At 45.7% G+C, this 21,992-nt stretch overlaps 1 protein-coding gene across 1 annotated transcript in view; it reads right to left on the bottom strand.

Moving 5' to 3' along the window:
- ISX (intestine specific homeobox) overlaps nucleotides 1-18,343 on the bottom strand; it is a 31,806-nt gene extending 13,463 nt beyond the window's left edge. Inside the window, exons 1-3 of the mRNA XM_049884978.1 lie at nucleotides 18,339-18,343; nucleotides 9,200-9,287; nucleotides 8,658-8,964 (exon numbers count right to left, since the gene is read on the bottom strand). Coding sequence (XP_049740935.1) covers nucleotides 8,658-8,964; nucleotides 9,200-9,287; nucleotides 18,339-18,343 — 400 coding nt within the window. The remainder of the gene's footprint in view (nucleotides 1-8,657; nucleotides 8,965-9,199; nucleotides 9,288-18,338) is intronic.
- Nucleotides 18,344-21,992: the final 3,649 nt, after the last annotated feature.

Raw genomic sequence — 21,992 nt, 5'->3', positions numbered from 1 at the left:
TGTGAGTGAACCACCTTGGAAGCAGACCCTTTAGCCACAGTGCAACCTTTAGGTGACTGCAGCCGCCAACATCTCTACTATAACTTTCTGAGGTACCCTGAGCCAGAACCATCCAGTTAAGTCACTCCCAAATTTCTGATCCATTGAAAATGGAATGAAATAATAAATGTTTATTGCTATTTTAAGCCATTGAGTTTTGGAATAGTTTGTTGTGCAGTAATAGATATAACTGACAGACACTAGATTTTCAGTAGTTATTTACTGCATGTTGTTGTTTTTGTTGTGTGCCACTGAATTGATTCTGACTTATAGTGACCCCACGTGGCAGAGTAGAATTGCCCCATAGGGTTTCCTAGGCTGTAGTCTTTGCAGAAGCAGATCGCCAGGTCTTTCCCCTGCAGAGACACCGGTCTGTTCATACCGCCAATCTTTCAGTTAGCAGCTGAGTGCTTAAATGTTGCACCACCAAGGCTTCATTTGTTGCATGGCTGGATGAATAATATAAAGGCTAAATCTAATTTAAATTATTAAAAAAACGAAAACAAACCCGTTGCCGTCAAGTCGATTCTGACTCATAGCGATCCTATAGGACAGAGTAGAACTGCCCCATGGAGTTTCCAAGGAGTGCCTGGTGGATTCGAACTGCCAAGCTTTTGGTTAGCAGCTATAGCTCTTAACCACTATACCACCAGGGTTGCTTTAAACCCTGCTCCTCTGTCCACTCAGGTTTCTCCTAGCTCTGACAGTCTGGGGTCCTTTGATTATAACAAATACTGGCAATGCTCTGCTTATATCCCTCAGACCTTACTGTGCCCTGGACCAACTTTCTACTGCCACAATCTGCATTTCTGAGCCAAAAGCCGGGAAGTGCCAGGGAAGCAGTATCACTTCTCCTCTCTCTTAGCAGCCCTCAACCAGTGACTGATGGGAAAGGTGTATAAATACCCCAACTCCCTTGCCTCTCGAGTGGAATAACTCTAAGGAGTGCAATTACTCTGTTTCTTAGTGGATCTAAGCTTCAGTTGCCCACAGTGGTTACTGGCTTAATAACATACTCTTTATTGGTTGCCTTCCTTTATTATATAATTTCGCTCCTTTCCTGCCGGTATTCCTTGCACTTCCCAGATAAACTAAAAAATCAGTTGCTGTCCAATTGATTCTGACTCATGGAGACCCCATGTGTGTCAGAGTAGAACTGTTCTCCAAAGGATTTTCAATGGCCAATTTTTTAAAAGTAGCTCGCCAGGCCTTTCTTCCGAGGGGCCTGTTATAGTCATCTAGTGCTGCTACAACAGAAATACCACAAGTGGATGGCTTTAACAAAGACAAATTTATTCTCTCACTGTCTAGTAGCTTAAAAGTCCGAATTCAGGATGTCAGCTCCTAAGGAAGGCTTTCTCTCTCTGTGAGCTCTGGAGGAAGGTCCTTGCAAACAATCTTTCCTTGGTCTGGGAGCATACTCAGCACGAGAACCTCCAGGTCCAAAGGGCATGCTCTGCTCCCAGCACAGCTTTCATGGTGGTATGAGGTCCCAGCTCTCTCTGCTTGCTTCTCTCTTTTATATCTCAAAGAGATTGGCTTAAGACAATATCTAATCTTGTAGACGTCATCAATATAACTGCCACTAATCCATCTTATTACGTCATAGTGATGGGATTTACAACACATGGAAATCACATCAGTTGATAAAATGGTAGACAATCATACAATCGTACAAGGGAATCATGACCAACCAAGCCGACAGATTGTTTTGGGGACACAATTCAATCCATGACATTCCACCCTTTGGCCCCCAAAAATTCATGTCCTTGTTGTTAGGTGCCGTCGAGTCGGTTCCTACTCATAGTGATCCTGTGCACAATAGAACAAAACACTGCCCGGTCCTGCGCCATCCTTATAATCGTTGTTATGCTTGAGCTCATTGTTGCAGCCACTGTGTCAATCCACCTCGTTGACAGTCTTCCTCTTTTCCACTGACCCTGTACTTTGCCAAGCATGATGTCCTTCTCCAGGAACTGATCCCTCCTGACAACATGTCCAAAGTATGTAAGACACAGTCTCACCATCCTTGCTTCTAAGGAGCATTCTGGTTGTACCTCTTCTAAGACAGATTTGTTCCTTCTTTTGGCAGTCCATGGTATGTTCAATATTCTTTGCCAACGCCACAATTCAAAGGCATCAATTCTTCTTCGGTCTTCCTTATTCATTGTCCAGCTTTCACATGCATTTGATGCAATTGAAAATACCATGGCTGGGGTCAGGCGCACCTTAGTCTTCAAGGTGGCACCTTTGCTCTTCAACACTTTGAAGAGGTCCTTTGCAGCAGATTTACCCAATGCAATGCGTCTTTTGATTTCTTGACTGCTGCTTCCATGGCTGTTGATTGTGGATCCAAGTAAAAAGAAATCCTTGACAACTTCAATCTTTTCTCTGTTTATCATGATGTTGCTGATTGGTCCAGTTGTGAGGATTTTTGTTTTCTTTATGTTGAGGTGCAATCCATGCTGAAGGCTGTGGTCTTTGATCTTCATTAGTAAGTGCTTCAAGTCCTTTTCACTTTCAGCAAGCACGGTTGTGTCATCTGCATAATGCAGGTTGTTAATGAGTCTTCCTCCAATTCTGATGTCCTGTTCTTCTTCATATAGTCCAGCTTCTTGTATTATTTGTTCAGCATACAGATTAAATAGGTATGGTGAAAGAATACAACCCTGACACACACCTTTCCTGACTTTAAACCAATTAGTATGCCCTTATTCTGTCTGAACTGCCTCTTGATCTATGCAAAGGTTCCTCATGAGCACAATTAAGTGTTCAGAAGAGGATGTGGAACCAAGGGATATCATTACTGATGTCAGATGGAGCCTGGCTGAAATCAGAGAATACCAGAAGAATGTTTACCTGTGTTTCATTGACTATGCAAATGTATTCAACTATGTGGATCATAACAAATTATGGATAACATTGCGAAGAATGGGAATGTCCTTGCTACATATAAAATACATTTGACCCTTCATATCATAGCGAAAGTCTTAAATTAACTCCAAGTTCAAAGTCCAGAAATTCCTCTTTCTCTGTGAAATCCAGAATACAAGTTATCTGCTTCCAAAGTACAATGGTCGAACAAACACAAGCTAGACATTTCCATTACAAATTGGAGAAATTGGAGAGAAAGAATGCATAACAGGCACCAAGCAAGTTAGAAGAACACATTACATTAGCCCTCAAGGCTTGAAAATAATCCCCTGTGCTCTGAGAGCATTTACACAATGGCCCTGCCCTCCAGACTCTAGATATTGGCCATACTCTCTAGATTCTGAGTGGAGGCCCCTCAGCTCTGGGCTTCAGTTCCGCCTTCCAGGCCCACTGGCACAGCAACTCTGCTCCCTCAGTTTTAGATGCACCATTCTCCTAGTCCATCTGAGTGGCAACTCCACCCTTAGAAACCCCAAAGGCCAGGGCTCCACCCTTTGAAACCCCAGAGGTCCTGGCTATACCTTTTGACTCTGAGGCAGCTCGCCTTCTTGTGTTCCCTGTCTCTTCAGATTCTGCTTCCTGGTTACTTGGTCTCTCAGCTCCTCGGGCCTCATACCCGCATCTTCCCTGACAGGGCAAGTGTTCCAAAGCTCTGTAGCTTCATCAATAAGTGTCTGGAGGCACCCCGCTTCACCAGTAAACATCAGCCAAAAGACATTCAGCTCTCTTGCTCTGTGGTTTGGCAAGCCTAGCTCCACTGATAAGTCCCTGAAGGCACCCCACTCCACCGGGAAGCATCCTGCACACAGGCACTCAGCTCTCTTGTTCTGCAGGTTGGCTCCAGCACTGTCTTGCACTGGTCTCTTTGTTCTGCTGATTTGGGTTCTCTGCTGCTGACACTTCTCTGGCTGCAGCTGGTCCTCTGTTGCTTCTGCTTCTCTATCCATTCACAGTTTCAAAACCGCTTCCACATTTTAGGTATCTGTTGAAGCAGCACTCCACTACTGGTTCCAAACTCTGTCTTAGTCACCTAGTGCTACTATAACACCACAAGTGGATGACTTTAACAAAGTGATAGTTACTCTCTCACTGTCCGGTAGGCTACAAGTCCAAATTTAGGACATTAGCTCCAAGGGGAGGCCTTCTCTCTTTGTTGGCTCTGGAGGAAGTTCCTTGCCAACAATCTTTGCTTGGTCTGGGAGCATCTCAGTGCAGGAACCTCAGGTCCAAAGGATGTGCTCTGCTCCCGGCATTGCTTTCATGGTGGTATGAAGTCTCAGGTTACTCTGCTTCCTTCTGTCTTTTATATCTCAAAAAAGATTGGCTTAAGACACTATCTAATCTTATAGACCTCATCAATATAACTGCCACTAATCCATCTTATTACGTCATAGTGATGGGATTTACAATGCAGGGAAGTCACAGCAGATGATACAATGGTAGACAATGATACAATCAGATAGTTTTTGGGGACACAATTCAATCCATGAGAGTGCCTCTGGGTGAACTCGAACCTCAAAACTTTCCATTAGCCGCTGAGCATGTTAACCATTTGTACCACCCAGGGACTGCCCAAATAAACTATATGTGCTCAAATCCTCTCCTTAGGGTTTGCTTTTGGGGGGATACACACTAATACAATGCTTTCTTGCAAGCAGGGGCCATGCCTGGTACTTGCTTATACTCTCCACAGGGCTTAACAATGAGCTGGGTTCTCAATTTTAGAACCAGTCTCCAGGTGCCTTGGCCCCTGTAGGACTATGCCATGCCCAAGTTGGGTGGTAGTTCTGGTGGCTGACTGAGAGAGGGGGAGTTCAGTGGAGGGAGATTAAATCACACATATCCTGGAAGAAGTATAAGCTTCTAGCTCCATGTCCTTCTGTCCTGCTCCTGCCTGCTCTGATGTGAGCTCCTGTGTCCAGAGGTGCTAATCAGAAGGTAATGAGATACAGGATGGTTCTTGGCCACACCCTGAGCCAGGACTCCCTTTCCCACCTCGTAGAGCAGAGCAGACAGAGCAGCTGTCTTTGGTTTCCGGCAGTGCTTGGGAGGAGGAGAAGGGTGAGGGCAAGAAGGGAGAGCAGTGGGAGGAGGAGAGGAGGAAGAAGAAGGGAACAAGGAAAAGATAGGAGGAATAGGAGACAAAGCAAGAGAAAGAGGAGAAACAGAGAGAGGGGAGGAGGCAGTGGCTTCTAGAGAGCAAAGGTACAGAGGCACTTAAAGGGCAAGGAACGCTTGAAACTCAGAGGATAGCTCCATGTTCTTCGAGCGTAGAGCATGAAGGACAGAGAGGGTGTGATGGGAGAGAAGCCCTAGGTCCATGAACATGGCTGGTGTTTGAAAGACTTGGAATGCCATGCTAATGAGTGCATGTCATAGGGCAGGAATTTGTAAATTAAGGCCAGTGGGCCAAATTTGGCCCACAGCCTATTTTTGTAAATTCAGTTTTATTGGAACACAGCCACACACAATTGTTTTCAAGTCTATAGCTATTTTCAAGCTAGGACTGTAAAGTTGAGTAGTTGTGACAGAGACCATATGGCCCGCAAACCAAAAATATTTACCATCTGGCTTTTTACAGAAAAACTTTGACAACCCCTGCTGTAGAATGTTCCTCAAATTCCAACAGCTGCACCGTGCCTCTGGCCAGCTCCACCAGGCAAGGTGGACAGAGGTCAGCACTACTATGAGATGTGTTCTCCTTGCTGCCGACCTTACCCCACTCCAGATGGGCAGACCCTATGCCTGGTTTTATTCACTGATACTGGCTTACCCAGCAGTGGTGGTCTCTTTCTTGCCTATCTCCCTCTCCCCTTTCTCCCTAGAGACCATGTTTTCCCTGCAGAAGGTAACTGGGAAAAGTGCATGGGCAATGTTTATCCTCACAAGGTCTGAGCCTCCAGTATAAAGAGGCTTCCTCTAGACTGGGTCTCCCTTGACCTTGGAGGGTTCACGCCACAGTGGACTTTCCTCTCCCATGAGGAGTGAGTAGGTGGTTGGGGTCAGCATGCTTTCAGGTGGGGAGAGCCTCTCAGGTTTTGCTATTGGCTAGAGACCTGGGAGGGTCCAAACTAGAGACCACGAAGGTCTCTGCGAGAGTGGGAAGGTGTGGGGAGAAACTTGGTACCTGCCACGAGAAACGAGGAAGGAGATGTAACACTGGCCTGGGAGTCTGAATAACTGTCCTGGTCCCAGGTCTTGTACTTCCTAGCTCTGTCACTTAGAACAAGCCACTTTGCCTTTCTGAGCCTCAGTCTCCTCAGAGTGGTCCTTAGACCACCTACACCAGAATCGTTTGGGAGAGCTTGTGAGAATGCATAGTCCTGGGCACCACGGGCACCACTCTAGACCTACTGAGGCAGAGTCTTGAGTGCTGAGCCTGGAAATCTGCATTTTAATAAGCTCCCCAAGGGGTTCAAATGGGAAGTTAATGTTTGTGAGCCAATATTTGTGAGCCACTCCATGAAGCCCCTTAAATGTGGTGAGTGTTAGCAGGTGGGCAACAGGAATTTATATATTCGTTATTATTGTTGGGTCAGAGGAGGGGACTGTGCACACCATTTCTGTCCTCTTGTCTTCTATTTCCTGTCCTATGTTGTACACTGGTGTTAGCGGTCAGCAACGAGCAAGGGCCCGGCGTATGAGCTCCTGTGAGGGCAGGCAGGGGTGAAGGTTGCTGAGAGGAGTGGCTCCTCGCCACCCTGCTCTTGCCCTGCCTGGCATGGTGACCACCTCCTGCAAGGCAAAATGATCACAAACCTGTTGCCATTGAGTTGATTCCAACTCATAGTGACCCTATAGGATAGAGTAGAACTGCCCCATAGGTTTTCCAAGGAGTGGCTGGTGGATTTGAACTGCTGGCCTTTTGGTTAGCAGCCGAGGTCTTAACCACTGTACCACTGGAATGCCCTTGAACCCTTAAAGGTCTTTTAGTGACTAAACCAGATGGTGTCAAGTCGACTCTGACTCATGACCACCCCGTGTGTGTCCGAGTAGGACTGTGCTCCATAGGGTTTTCTTTTTTTAAATTTTAGTTTGTTGCTGCCGTTGAGCATATACACAGCAAACCTTGCACCAATTCAACAGTTTCTACGTGTACGTTTCAGTGACATTGATTACATTCTTTGAGTTGTGCAATCATTCTCACCCTCCTTTTCTGAATTGTTTCTCCTCCATTAACATAAATTCACTGCCTGCCCAAGGTTCCTATCTAATCTTTCCAGTTGCTGTTGTCCATTTGATCCCATATGGACAGTTCTTAAAATACCATAATGCTCAAAGCAGACATTTTTTTACTAGTTAAGCTAAACTATTGTTTGGTTTTAAGAAAACTCCAGGGGATATTTTTGGTTTCAGTTTTAAAGACTATCTTGTGGTAATAGTTTCAGGGGTTCATCCAGTGAACGTCCAACTTGTTGATTAGCAACCGAGCACATTAATGGTTTGCATCACCCAGGGACTCTAGTGACTAGCTTGTCGTTAAATTGGTCGTGGCTGGTCAGAACTGAAAGAGACTGTGAAGAAGCTCTAGTTCTGCCTTTTCCTGTTACAGATGGGGAAACTGAGGCTCAGAGAGGGGAAGTAGCTTCTCTGAGGGCCTCTGGGGGTTGGTGACAGCTCTGGTTCTGTGTCCCTAACTCCAGCTTGCTGCCCTCCTCACCCAGCAGTGTTTCACACTCTAGACTGTTTATGTGTGTCGTTGTTGCCATCCCAACTGATTTATTATTTGCTTAGCATTTTCCCAAGTAGACTTATTTGTTTTACTCAAATAAATTTATTTTAAAAGGAAACTTCATGTCATGACTATAAATGAATAAGTCATATCACTTATCAATAGAAGGTTAAACCCATTTCCTTTGAGTCAATTCTGACTCATAGAGACCCTATAAGACAGAGTAGAACTGCCCCATTGAGTTTCCAAGAAGTGCTTGGTGGATTCGTACTGCTGACCTTTTGGTTAGCAGCTATAGCACTTAACCACTGTGCCACCAGGTTAGCGTAGAAGTAATTACAAAATTATTGACATGAATAATCTTTGAGTAGCCCCCCAAAGCCACATTGAAAACCACCAGTACAACCTTCACAAAGTCTTTAGAAATGCTAGATTTCAGCATAGTGGGAAATGTATGGATTTAAACTATGTTTAGGAATAATCTAGAGTGGGTGGTCTCTGGCCACCCAGGTTCAACTCTAGTGCTAACTACTCAGGTAGTTTTTGCGAGTGATGTAGCTTCTCTCTTTAGTTTTCGTCTTCTCTAAGGTGGGGTTAATATTCTCTGAGGCAGCCTGGGTGGCACAAAAGGTTAAGCACTTGACTGCTAACTGAAAGGTTGGCAGTTCAAACATACCCAGAGGTGCCTTAGAAGAAAGGGCTGGCAATCTGATTCTGAAAGATCACAGCCCTGAAAATCCTATGAAGCACAATTCTACTCTGACACACATGGGGTTGCCATGAGTTGGAAACTACTCAATGGCAGCCGGTCCTTGTTAAATATTCCCTGCCTCACAATTGTGACGAATACAGGGAAAAATAGCCGTGAAAATGCTGTGAGAGCCACAGGGCGCTGCCCAAGTTTGGTTTTGATGGCTGTCTTGGCGAGCGCTGACTGAGGGTCTCCCTACCTGAGCAGAGCTGGGTCACTGAGCGTAGGAAACAGACAAAGAAATGACCAGAAGGCACTTACCCTGGGGCTGGTCCTGCCGGGCCCTCTCCAGCCTGGAGGCTGTGGCTGCTGCTGGCCTGTTTTCCTCTCCCCTTACCCCTTCAGTCCTGACCACATCACCCCTTTTGGTGGTTTTCTTTAGGATCTCCTCAATGGAGAAGGACAGGCCCAGCTTCTTGGGGGCCTCACAGCACTCCGAGCTCTTCCTCTCCATGCCCCTGCAGAGAGCAGGGCCCACCTTGGCACTGTCTGTGGGTGCTGGGAGGAAGGGTGACGAGGGAGGGAGCAGGGCTTTGTGTGTGCCCAGGAGGATGCTCCCCAGAACCTCCTGGGATCAAGAGCGTGAGCAGAATTGGAGAATGTGGAGCCTCATGTCGGGGTGTCCAAACTCGATTCTGTCTCCTCAAGGACTTCCATGGCTTACTTCACAACATCCTTGGATCAAGGCAGCAGATCGCAGCAGAAGAGCCCAGTCAGGTACCTGAAGCCAGAATGTTCTCTATCCTGTGCCCACAGGCTCAAAGACCTCACTGGCTAGATGCCAAGGGAGTCTCCAGTGCTACATTGGGGTTCATCTTCCAGCAAAGGGTCTTCTTGCAGGCAGCTGCTTTCCCAATCTCCAGCCCAGGCTGGGATCCCCAGGTCAGTGCCCTGTGGAGAGCATGGGGTGGGGGTAGGGCGGTGGACAAGACCACAAGGGCTGGAAGGAAGAGGGTGTCTGCCCCCAGCTGGAGACCAGGAGGCTGTGTGCCTACCTTTGCCCTTGTTCTTGGTTGAGGTGATTTCCTGCCGGCTCTGGCCAGGCCTCTGGAAGGCTGGAGCGCCGCCTCGGGGCCCCAGGTAGCCAGCTCAGTCCTGGGCTACACAGGAGCTTGGTGTGTGTTCCCAGAAACGTTGCTGGCCTTCTTTCAATTCTGCTGCCTCCAGATGCAAGGCTAGACCTTCTGGACAGCCTGTGCTTCTGCTGTGCTCCAGGTGCAGGAAGGGGGTCGTTGGGTTGGTGTCAGCCCATTCCCTCTTGGTGACCCGTCTGGACTGAGCTATGGTGTCAGAATCCCAGGCTTTGCTTGTCTGGCCCTGGCTTTCTTTCCTTCTCCTGTCCCTGGCCTTGCTTCACAAGTCTGCCTATAGGCTCCTGGCCCCGGGTGCCTGTCTCTTCCTTTTTGGTCCTTTCTGCTTCTTTCCTGCTTGTAGCCCCTCACCTGTGTCCCGTGACAGCACTGAAGGGACCCCGTCTCTCTGATCAATAAATAGTCGCTGGGAGCAGACAGCGGTTAATTTGTCCTCACCAGGAGTCCTGCTCCAAATGACTGTGTAACCAAGGAGGAGGGGGCAGTAAAATGGACTGATAAGAGGGGTAACTCTCCACCCCCCGGAAAGCCCAGAGGCAGGTGTCCGGGAGGAAAGGGCAGGAGGTGGAGGGGATGGGAAGGACCCACATGAGAGGCCTGGGAGGGGCCTGCTGGGGGAATGGCCAGGCTGGAGCGGGAGGAGGCCAGGTGGGAGCAGAATGGCCAGGAAGTGTGTGTAGGCCAACAAAATATGTTTACTCAGCTCCAAGAGTTTATGGGTCACACAGAGCTGGAGGCTGGATGAGGGGGCCGCCTCAGTTGTGCTTACATGAGCTTGTAAATAGCAGAGCAGGTGAGGACTCCATGTGGGGAAACTAAGCCCCAGACCCAGGGGTGTGGTGAATGTCATGGTAGGGCCTGATCTAAGCACCTGCCTGGGAACTCCAGGGTGCCACTCTGGCCATGAGGATCCAATTTACCTGAGAGTGACAGATATCCTAGGAGGGATGTGAGTGAGAATTTTGGCACTAGAATCTAGACTTTCTTGTGGAGGGCAGGAGGTGGAGGGGACTGGGGGAGCCCCACCTCCTGAGGTGGGTGAGTGAAGAGAGTGAGAAACTCACCCACAGACAGGGAACAGGTAAAGACCATGTGTCCTGTTTCAGGAGCTAGTCCCCTCGGGCGTGTCAGGCTATCTGATTTAATTAGAAGAGGCTAGGCTCTGGTGAAGGAGCCCTGGGTGGTACAATGGTTAACATGTTCGGTTGCTACCTGTGGGAATGGCTGGAGCAGGAGAAGGCCAGGTGGGAGCAGAACGGCCAGGAAGTGTGTCTAGGCCAATAAAATACGTTTACTCAGCTCCAAGAGTTTATGGGTCACCCTCAGTTGCTGTTGTTTGAGTCTACTCAGAGGTGCCTTGGAAGAACGTCCCAGTGACCTACTTCCAAAAAATCAGACATTGAAAACCCTATGGAATACAGTTCTACTCTGACAAACATGGGGTTGACATGAGTTGGGGTTGACTCAACTGCAACTAGGTTTTGGAGTCCCTGGGAGGTACAAGGAGCCCTGGTGGCAGAGTGGTTAAGAGCTGGGCTGCTAAGCTAAAGGTCGGCAGTTCAAATCTACCAGCTGCTCCTTGGAAACCCTATGGGGCAGTTCTACTCTGTCCAACAGGGTCGCTATGAGTCGAAATTGACTCGATGGGAATAAGTTTGGATGGTGTAAATGGTTAATGTCCTCGGGTGCTAACCGAAAGGTTGGAGGTTCGAGTCTAACCAGATGTGCCTCAGAAAGAAGGCCTGGCAATCTACTCCCAAAAATCAGCCATTGAAGACCCTGTGGTGCACAGTTCTACTCTGACACACATGCAGTTGCCATGAGTCGGAGCTGCCTCAATGGCATCTGGCTGGGCTCTTCCACGATACCAAGTAAGCCCTAGAATCTCCGGAGCTTCATCGTTCTCTCATGCCATAGTCGGGCAGGAGGGCCCTGCTCTTCACAGTCATCCAGGGACCCAGGCTCTTTTCAAACTGTGGCACCACCATATTCAAATCACAGGCTTGAAGTTTTCCAGGAAAGGGAAGGGCAAGACGGAGGGAATTTTCATGAGTCAGAAGCAGAAGTGGTGTGTATCACTTCTGTTTGTATTTCTGTTGTCTAGAACACATCACATGGCCCTGCTCGGTGCCAGGGGGCTGGGAAATGGAGTTTTCCTCTGTGCCCAGAGGAAAGCGAACCAGTTTGGTGAACATAACAGAATCCTGCTCCACTATCCTTTATGGTCTGGGGGCTGGAGTCCTGGAAACGGCAAGGTCATCCTGCTGTTAGGTGCTGTGGAATTGGTTCTGACTCATAGTGACCCTGTTCTATGTAAAACAGGACAAAACGCTGCCCGGTCCTGCACCATCCTCACAATTATTGCTGTGCTTGAGCCCATGGTTGCAGCCACTGTGTCAATCCATTTTGTTGAGGATCTTCCTTTTTTTTTTGCTGACCCTCTGCTTTGCCAACCATGATGTCCTTCTTCAGGGACTGATGCCTTCTGATAATGTGTCCAAAGTAAGTGTGATGAAGTCTCGCCATCCTTGCTTCTAAGGAGCATTCTGGCTGTACTTATTCCAAGACAGATTTGTTCGTTCTTCTGGCGGTCCATGGTATATTCAATATTCTTTGCCACCACCATAATACAAAGGCATCGCTTCTTCTTTCATCTTCCTTATTCATTGCCCAGCTTTTGCATACATTTGAGGTGATTGAAAACACCATGGCTTGGGTCAGGTGCACCTTAATCCTCAAGGCGACATCTTTGCTTTTCAACACTTTAAAAATGTCTTTTGCAGCATATTTGCCCAATGCAATGAGTCTTTTGATTTCTTGACTCATGGCGACCCCAGAGTAGAACTGGTATAACAGAGTAGAACAGCTCTATAAGATTTTCTTGACTGTAAATTTTATGGAAGCGGCTTGCTGGGTCTTTCTTCCTGGGTGGGATTGAACTGTCAACTTTAGGTTAGTAGTCAAGAGCAAAGCATATGTGCCACCCAGGGGCCAGGTGCTTTCTGTCTTTCTTCTTTGCCATCCTCAGTGCATTGACTTCATCTTCAGGCTTGTCCACATGTGGCAGGTAGTTGCTGCCGTTCCAGGCCTCACAGCCTCATGCAAACCTGCCCAAAGGCTGGAGGGAACTAGCTTGCCTTTTCCCATTCCTTATTATAGAGGAAAACCTTTTCCAGAAGTCTCCTAGCAGATTCCCTTTATTTCCTGCCAGCCAGAGCTGTGTCATATACCCAACTGATGGCAGAAAGAGTGAAATTACCATGATAGATTTAATTATTCCCTGGGACTGCAGAGTGGGCCATTTTTCCTGATGACTTTACTGCTCAGTTCCTAGACAAAATCAGGGGTCTATCAGCCAGGAAGAAGGCAGGCAATTTCTCTTGGGGAGACAACCAACAGTGTCTGCCTTGTCAGTCCTTATAAGAGATGTCTGCTTGGCTCCACACACTTGTCTAAACTTTGCACCAGAGGCTTGTTTAAACTTTAGTGCAGACTTCCACTAATGTAGGCCATGCCCTTGGGTGGACCCCTGATCCCATGCTGAGCTCTTGCCCAAGATAGTGCAATAATGCTAAACCACAGAAAGTACTGTTCTAGGCAAAGGCTGCACAGCTATCCAACAAACATCTGTGAACCCATTACCAGAACACCTCCACCCAAGTAATTTTCCATCCCCCTTCTCTCCTCCCCCCAGTAATTTTCTAGTCCCACGTTCACCTTCCCTCTTAAAAGTCCTAGCTATCTTTGTGCTGATCAGAGTTGAGACCAGCTCTTGTTGGTTTCTCTTTCCTGCCGTAGGAGCCAAATAAAGTCTGTCCCGCCATTTTGACTACTGTCCAGGGCTTTTCTTTGACAGCCTCAAGATGTGTGTGATGGATAAAGTGGGGTTTGTTGGGGAAGATATTGTCAGCAGAGGTGTGTAACTATGTATAGTGGTTAGTAGTGCTTCCTGAGTGAGCAGGGGACATTGACTAATTACCCTCCTTTGGCGTGTGGAAAGCGAGAAGACAAGAAGGCAAGAAGGAAGGGAACAACCACTCCTTGAGCATCTCCCTTCTTGGGAAATGCTATAATACTCTGCACATTTGTTCATAGATTGACGATTTCCAAAGGTCTCTACAACATTATTGTCTTTGACGCTCACAGCCTCCATGGGAAGTGGGAGTTAATATCCCTGTTGCATAGTTAAAGGAGCTGAAGCTCCGTGAGGAAATGACTCACTCAAAGTCACTCTGTGAGGCAGAGTCACAACTTGAACCTGATCTATCTACTGCCAATCCCAAACACATGGCCTCCTTTGAGTTATTTTTAAATTCTAAGTTTAAAGAAGGAGCTTACAAAGATGTGTCTGTATGGAGGCCCAAGTGGGTTCAAGATTGAGAGAGTTGAGTGCTTTGGGGCTTACAATTTTTACTATCTCCCTCCAGGGCAACTTTTCAGGGTCAAGATCTCATGTTGCCTTCGGGATTCTGTGGTACTGCTTTCTGCCCAGAAGAGGGCTAGATCATATGAACTGAGGTGATGAAGATGACATGAAAGGTCAATGCCATGAAGATGGCCTATCATGGGGATGACTTGGTGAGAAGATCAGGAGTTTTAAGTGGGCCCCCAGTCCTTGCACCATTTACCCTTAAGACCTGCATTTGACGTGGCATCCTGGGTGAACCAAGATGCTTTGACAGATTCAGAGCTCTTGTTTGACTGAATCTTTTTCACCCTGATGTCTGTTGAGAACATTCAATGTCTTCCTATAGTCTGCCAGGCCCTAAAGCCCCCTTGGTTGGGAAGGAGAACTTGTTACCCCAAGTCGAGCAGGAAAATCCTAGAGGTGCCTAAAATGGAGAGTGGCAATACCCAGTAAACATGCCAGAACATGAAGTTGTTTCCTTTTGGGATTTTGTGCCTAGGGAGTCTGCACCTAGCTCAACATTGTTTTGCCTTGCTTCTGGCGGGCATGTGCAGTCTGGTTCAACCTTGGGTTGTGTGTAATAGTTAACAACACATTCAGGGTCAGTCATAATGATCTCTGGAGACAGAATGTCAGGATTGGTGTAGGGTTTGCAGGGTCCTTCTTGACCCATAGAGTTAAAGAATCATTTTTCTATAGATCTTCTCTTACAGACAGATGCATTGAGCTGAGAGTGGATTTGTTAAGAACCTGGCGTTTCTGGGTGTTGGTACATGGTATGAATCTGGAAAAATTTTCCATTCAATCATTCATTCAGCAAACATTCACTTGGTGCCTACTATGTGTCAGATACCAGGGCACACAGGAGGAAGATACTGAACAATACCAATATGGTTCCTGCCCATGTGGATTATAAAGCAAAGAGAAGATAGATGATAACAAGCAGACGAGTGATACTATAACAGCAAATTGTGGCAAATACTTTGAAGGAAACAGTGTTGTAAATTATATTTTGTTAGTCTTTCTTATATTTGTTATTATATTTAGGATGGTGATTTTTCAGCCAGGGACAAAGTGCTAATATTCTTCCCACCTTACTCCTTGGTATTGCCATTAGAACTCACGGTTGCCCCTCAAAAGATGAGGTTGTGAAGAAAGCAGAAATGGACCATAAAATTTGCAATTCGGTGGAAATTCCTTTTTTGAGAATCTCTTGAAATGCCAAGAGTTGCCTTCAGGCTCACCTTCTCACCCATTATCAACGGGTTTGTCGACAAATTAAAGCTGGCTTTGTTCTCCCTTTTTGATTTGGGTAAATGTGGATTTTGTCATTGTAGTTCTTGGTTTGATAAAGAATGTCAGGAAGAAAAGCTAAACAAACGAACAACAACAAAAAAATCCTTAAATTGGGGCCAGAGCTGTGAGACGAGGTATGAAGAGCAGTTTGGAGGTGGCCACAGTAGTTACTATAAAATTTAAATCTTGCTCTTCCGTGGCATTGCATCTTCCTGGGAGTTAGCTCTCAAGGCCATGAGTCTGGTGGTTATTACTGGTCATCAGAATTTCTCTTGGAAATCCCTTAGGAAAGCACCTGCTGAGACAAGAGCACTGGCTCTGGGTGAGTCCTAAGCGGCAAACTTTCCCTCTAGAGTTGAAAGAAATTGCCATTTCTTCAGGTAAGCCCTAGATGGGGCAGGTGGCTTGCAAGGACCATGATGTATGGAAAAGAATGTATCTTTAAACTCTAGAATCCCACTCGAGAGTGGACAAATGAAAGCCTTGACAGTAAATAATAAATACATAATAAATAAATAAAATGAAGTAAATAATAAGTAATAAAATAAAAGGAGACTGAGTCCCTGCATGGTCAAATGGTTAAGCTCTTGGCTACTAACTGAACGGTAGGCGGTTCAAATCCACCCAGAGGCTCCTTGGAAGAAAGGCCTGATGACCCATTTCCAAAAGACCACAGCCATTGAAAGCCCTATGGAGTGCAGTTCTACTCTGACACTCGTGGGGCTGCCATGAGTCAGAACTGACTCAACAGTAATTAGTAATTGGTAGACTGAGAGGCAGCTGGTGGCATCTCCAGTCTCGGCTGCAGTTTAGCATCACCTGGGGGGAATATCCACAAAATTCTCGAAGGCTGGGCCCCACCCACACAAATTATGTTGGAATCTCTTGGGGACGGAGCTCACATACAACTTTAAGCACAGTCAATCTTTATGGTAAAACAGATTTTGGGACATGGGTACCCTAAGCAGGAATCTGGTGTATGAGATTTCTGAGGTCCAGTTCTGAATTAATACCCTAACCCAGTACTTCTTGAATTTAAATATGCCTCTAAATTTCCTGGGCTGTTATTAAAATATAGATTCTGAGTCAGTACAGCTGGGTTGGAGACCAAGACCCAGCATTTCTAACAAGTTCCTAGGTGATTCTGATGGTGTTGGTCTTAGGGCATTACTTTGAGTGGTAAAGTCCCAGATGACATATAGAATTAAGCACCATGATATTTGAGAAGCATTTCCTTAGAGCAGTGGTCTCAAACCTGGCTTCATGTTAATATCACTGGAAAAACAAAACTGGGTAACTTAAAAAAAAGCACTGGGGGGCTACCCTGATAGCCTCTGATTTAATTGGTTTGAGGTGGGGCCAGGGCATCAGTAATTTATAAAATTCTTCAGGTGATTCTAACATGCAGCCAGAGTTAAGAACTTCTGCTGTACAGACTTTCGTTATTTTTACAGCTTAGAGCAGTGCTATACAATAGAAATATAATGCACGTGTATTACTTACATATTGCCATGTAATAAATTACCCTAAACTAAATATTTATTGTTGTTGTTGGGTGCCGTTGAGTCAGTTCTGACTCATAGTGACCCTACAACAGAACAAAACACTGCCCAGTCCTGCACCAACCTCACAATTGTTGCTATGCTTGAGCCCATTGTAGCCACTGTGTCAATCCACCTCACTGAGGTTCTTCCCCTTTTTCACTGACCCTCTACTTTGCCAAGCATGATGTCCTTCTCCAGGAACTGATCCCTCCTGATAATATGTCCAAAAGATGTGAGATGAAGCCTCGCCATCCTTGCTTCTAACGAGGATTCTGGGTGTACTTCTTCCAAGACAGATTTTTTTTGTTCTTTTGGCAGTCTATGGTGTATTCAATATTCTTTACCAAGGTCACAATTTAAAGGCATCAATTCTTCGGTCTCCCTTATTCATTGTCCAGCTTTTGCATGCATATAAGGTGATTGAAAACACCATGGCTTGGGTCAGGCACACCTTAGTCTTCAAGGTGACATCTTTGCTTTTCAACACTTTAAAGAGGTCTTTTGCAGCAGATTTGTGTAATGCAATGGGTCTTTCGATTTCTTGACTGCTGCGTCCATGGGTGTTGATTGTGGATCCCAGTAAAATGAAAGCCTTGACAACTTCAATCTTTTCCCCTTTTATCATGATGTTGCTTATTGGTCCAGCTGTGAGGATGTTTTTTTTTTTTTTATATCGAGGTGTAATCCATACTGAAGGCTGTGGTCTTTGATCTTCATCAGTAAGTGCTTCAAGTCCTCTTCACTTTCAGCAAGCGAGTTTGTTTATTATTTCACAAAACTTCTGAGGATCAGGAATATGGAAGCAGCCTAGACAGGTGGTTCTGGCTCAGGGTCTTGTGAGGTTGTAGTGAAGATGTTGGCTGGGGCTGCAGTTATCTGAAGGTTGGACTGGGGCTGGAGGATCTGCTTCAATGGTGGCTTACTTACATGGTTGTTGGTGGGAGGCCTCAGTTCCTAGATATTTGGATCTCTCCATAGGGCTGCTCACAATACAGCAACCATCTTCCCCCAGAATAAATGATGAGAGAGAGCGGTGTGAGACCAAAAATGAGAGAAAGAGTCCAAGGCAGAAGCTACAGTGCCTTTTATAACCTAATCTCAGAAGTAACATCCCATCACTTCTATATTCTATTGGCCACACAAACCAACACTAATATAATATGGGAGGGTACTACACATAGGTGTAAGTATCAAGAGGTGGGGATCATTGTGAGTCATCTTGGAGGTGGCTACCACAGACTGCCATGCTGCAATTTAATATTTTCTATTAGTCACATTAAAAACAGGTTTTAAAAAATGAAATTAATTTTAATAATATATTTCCTTCAACTCAATATATTGAAATATTATCATTGCAACATATAATCAATATAAAATTATTAATGAGATATTTTTCATTTTTTAGCACTAAGTTTGAAATTTGATGTGTATTTTACATTTGCAGCACCTCTGTAGGGTAATGCCATTGAACTATATGCATCCCATCCTGATGAAGTCAGTTTTGCTCTTCCCAGAAGTATGCTGGGGATGAATTCTGGAGTGGTGTGACTGGGCCGGTAGCCAATGCTAAGGAACGGTGAGTAAGCTTCCCAATAAGCCACACGTCATGATCGCTGGTTCTGGAGTCTTTCTTTGGTTTCCTGGACTTGCCGCCGACCTTGGGTTCAGGTGCCGCTAGGTTGTTACACAACAACGTTTCAGTTTGGACTTGCCACATTTCCAGTGTTCAATAGTCAAGTTGTTTACCCTCCTTAAGGCAACCCATATGGTCTGGTCTGGATGGACCAGAGGGTAAATTATGCTACTTTGTAACAGGGCCATTCTCCATTTTCCCCAGATATATAGACCCAATTGCTTTACTTGACATTTCAACTAAACCTTCCGCCAATTTCTTCTCCTATAAATTGCAAATCTAAGTTTCTCAAGCTAATATTTTATATGAGGAGCCCATGGGTTTTAGGCACATTTATTCCACACTTTTGACCTTTTTATACTACTTGTGGAAAAATTTGTCAGGGATAATATAAAAATTACAATAGCAACGACTGATTATGGCCTTTGACTTGGTGGAGAGAAACTAATTATTTGGAGAGAAACCAATTATGGCTTAAACCACAGGTGTTAATATTAATCCCCACCTCTGCTGCTTGTACTTACATAGAGCCTACACCTTAGCCCAGGGTGAGTCAGGATTGGTAGAAATGGTGTTCTGAGGAACCAGGTAAGAATTTCAACCAGAGCACAAGCCACCATGTGCTTTGGCCCCTACTCTCTTTAGCAGGTATTTTATGACTTGAAAGATTTTTGGATGAGCTGGATACATTACCCTTTACTACAGGGAACAGAATGTTAAGAGTCTTTTCTACACAGATGACATGGTTTTATTGTAATGAACCAAGAACCAGTCCTCAATAAATGGTCCTGCTCTCGAATTACTGTCAGAAAAAAATATGACTCAGGATGAATTACTCCAACCAATCCAACCATTTTTGTCAGGTGTTCTTCCACATTGTGTAGACTTCTATTCATTAACCTGTGAATTTCATTCACTGCCTTGGATACCTGGGGCTACATTTTCCTACTAAGCCATTTGGGGTACTCATCAGGAGGTTATAATGGCATAACATTAGGTGTCTTGTGGGTATAGAATTAGGATTTTCCTAAGGTCTTCTTGGGAGATTTGTAAAATGTATTTTGAAAAATTTTTAGGCTAAAATTATTATTGTTTAGGTTGGTGGACTAAGATACTGCTTCTTGGGGTGAGAGCTGATCTGGGGTTGTTTTCTCAGAGAAATCATCTTCCCATAGGCATTCCCTGAGGTATTGCTGCAGGCATTTCCATAGATATGTCCATAGATATTCTCACAGGTGTTCCCACAGATATCCCCATAGGTGTCTCCACAGTTTATTTCCACAAGTTCCCCACAGGCATTCCCAAAGGTATCATTTAATCTATCTGTGCAGAGGTCTGCACAATCAATCGCTTTAATGATTGTTAATGAGCATGGATCTGCCCTTAGCTGGCAACCAAAAAAGTCTGTGCCACAGTCTGGTTCTTGTTAAACAGGGTTTTGAACTAGTTCGAACCAGTTCAGTAGTGGCTGATGAAGTGAAATTGGAAAAGATCTGAATTTTTAAAATTTGGGTGAAACAGAACAATAACTGCAACGGGAAAAATTATGAGCTGAAATCCTGGAATGGGAGACTTGGAAGAGGTGTAGTGAGACTTTTCAGGAGCCTGCTGTGGGAGACTGGATTTTGCCAGGACTGTGGAGAGTGACACACATTCAAAGTAGCAGGGTTGGCCACCATCTTTGAGCAGGGTACCACTGTGTCCAATTCTGCCAGTCAAGAGATTTTGTTGTTATGCAGCGCACTGGCTTTTAATGTGGTGTGTCTCTAGATGGGTCATTGGATCTCAGTTTCTACCTCTGTGAAATGAAGGTGCTGGACCAGGTGGCCAGAAGGGTGCAGTGATTAAGGGTGTGGACCGTTGCATCATCAGTCCTTCGTGTGTTTGAATCCCAGCTCAATTGTTAACTACAACTGAGCAAATGAGTTAATCTAAGACTTGCTTGCTTCATCTGTAAAATAGGGATGAGAGCTGCCTCTGCAAAGGTCTGTTGCAAGGTGGCTGAAATGAAGGAAGTGCAAGGGAAGTGCCTGCACATAGTAGATGCACAATTGGTAGACGTTTCTTTTCCTCCAAACCACTACTGGGCCAGGAAATGCCATTCTTCCTAGACAGTCAGCTTCACACTGTGACTATCACCTGCTCCAGACTCTCTTTTGCAGTCCGTCTCCCTGGTGACAGTTGCTATGATTGTCGTCGCGTGGAAGGTCCCCACGTGCTGCTGTCTGGAGTCCTTTTATTAGGTTTGTTGTCCCCGATGACGTCTCAAATGAGCCCATAAATTAGAAATATTAATAATGCATCCCTGGGGACTTAAACTGGTAACTTGTGTTACGGGTTCCGTTTATGGCCCAATTATGATCAATTGACATTTCTGTCTGCTTCACCATCCATCAGGGGACAAATGGCTCTCAGGATCATGCTTTGGAGGTTGAAGGGAGGCAGCAGTCAAGGGGCGGAGGATTACGTGGCCACGGTGATGCGGTCCTAATTTTTTCTCTACCTGAAGGCTCCATCTGTTCACAGGTCTATGGCTTAAAGATACTTCACATCCCTTACCTACCCTTCTGTATTCCAGAGCTTTCCCTGGGTGGGTGATGTATCCATTTGTTCATTCTCATTCCTTTTTACCTCTTTTTTTTTTAGTGTCCATGATATACATATATAAAAGATAGAGCTGGGGTCAGTTTGCCCAGAATGAAGGGAATCAGGATGCTTGTACCAAAGACCCTGGGTTCTGGGCCTGGCCACAGTAAGGGCCAAACCTGGTAGGGGTTGGCCTGCTCCCCTGTGCTGTGCTCTGAGCTCACCTATGTCTATTGTTATTACCAACAAGTTGCCTCTGACTTGTGGTGGCCGTAAGTTGGTGACCAAAACATTGCCGGGTCCTGCACTATCTTCATGATCATTGGAATGTTTGAGTCCATTGTTGTGGCTATTGTATAGTGCCTTCCAGCCTAAGGGGCTTACCTTCCATCAGATCTGTTGTGATCCACAGGGTTTTCATTGGCTAGTTTTCAAAAGGAGCCTTGGTGGTATAGTGGTTAAGAGCTCAGCTGCTAGTCAAAAGGTAGGCAGTTTGAATCTACCAGCTGCTCCTTGGAAACCCTATGGGGCAGTTCTACTCTGTTCTATAGGGTTATTATGAGCAGGAATTGAGTTGACGGCAATGGTATGTAGGCAGTAATTTTCAAAAATAGATCGCCAGGCAATTTTTCCTAGACTGTCTTAGTCTAGAAGCTCTGCTGACACCTGTTCACCACGGATGACCCTGTTGGTATTTGAAATCTCACTCGTGGTGGCATAGCTTCCAGCATCATCTTGTTGTTGTTAGGTGCCGACAAATCGACTTGTAGTGACCCCATGTAACAGAGTACAATTGCCCCAGGGGTCTCCTAGGCTGTGATCTTTACAGGAGCAGATCATCAGTTCTTTTCCCCCACCGTGTGGTTGGGTGGGTTCTAACCCCTAAGCTTTTGGTTAGCAGCCAAGCGCTTAACCACTGTGCCACTAGGGCCCCTCTCCAACATCTTAGCAACACACAAACCACTGCAGTATGACAAACTGGCACCCACGTCTAACTTTCTGTAATCCAACAGAGGTAGAAAATGGGGTGAAATAAAG

The sequence above is a fragment of the Elephas maximus genome, chromosome 4 (assembly GCF_024166365.1).
Source record: "Elephas maximus indicus isolate mEleMax1 chromosome 4, mEleMax1 primary haplotype, whole genome shotgun sequence".
NCBI lineage: Eukaryota > Metazoa > Chordata > Mammalia > Proboscidea > Elephantidae > Elephas > Elephas maximus.
This window is presented reverse-complemented; position numbering and strand designations above follow the sequence as displayed.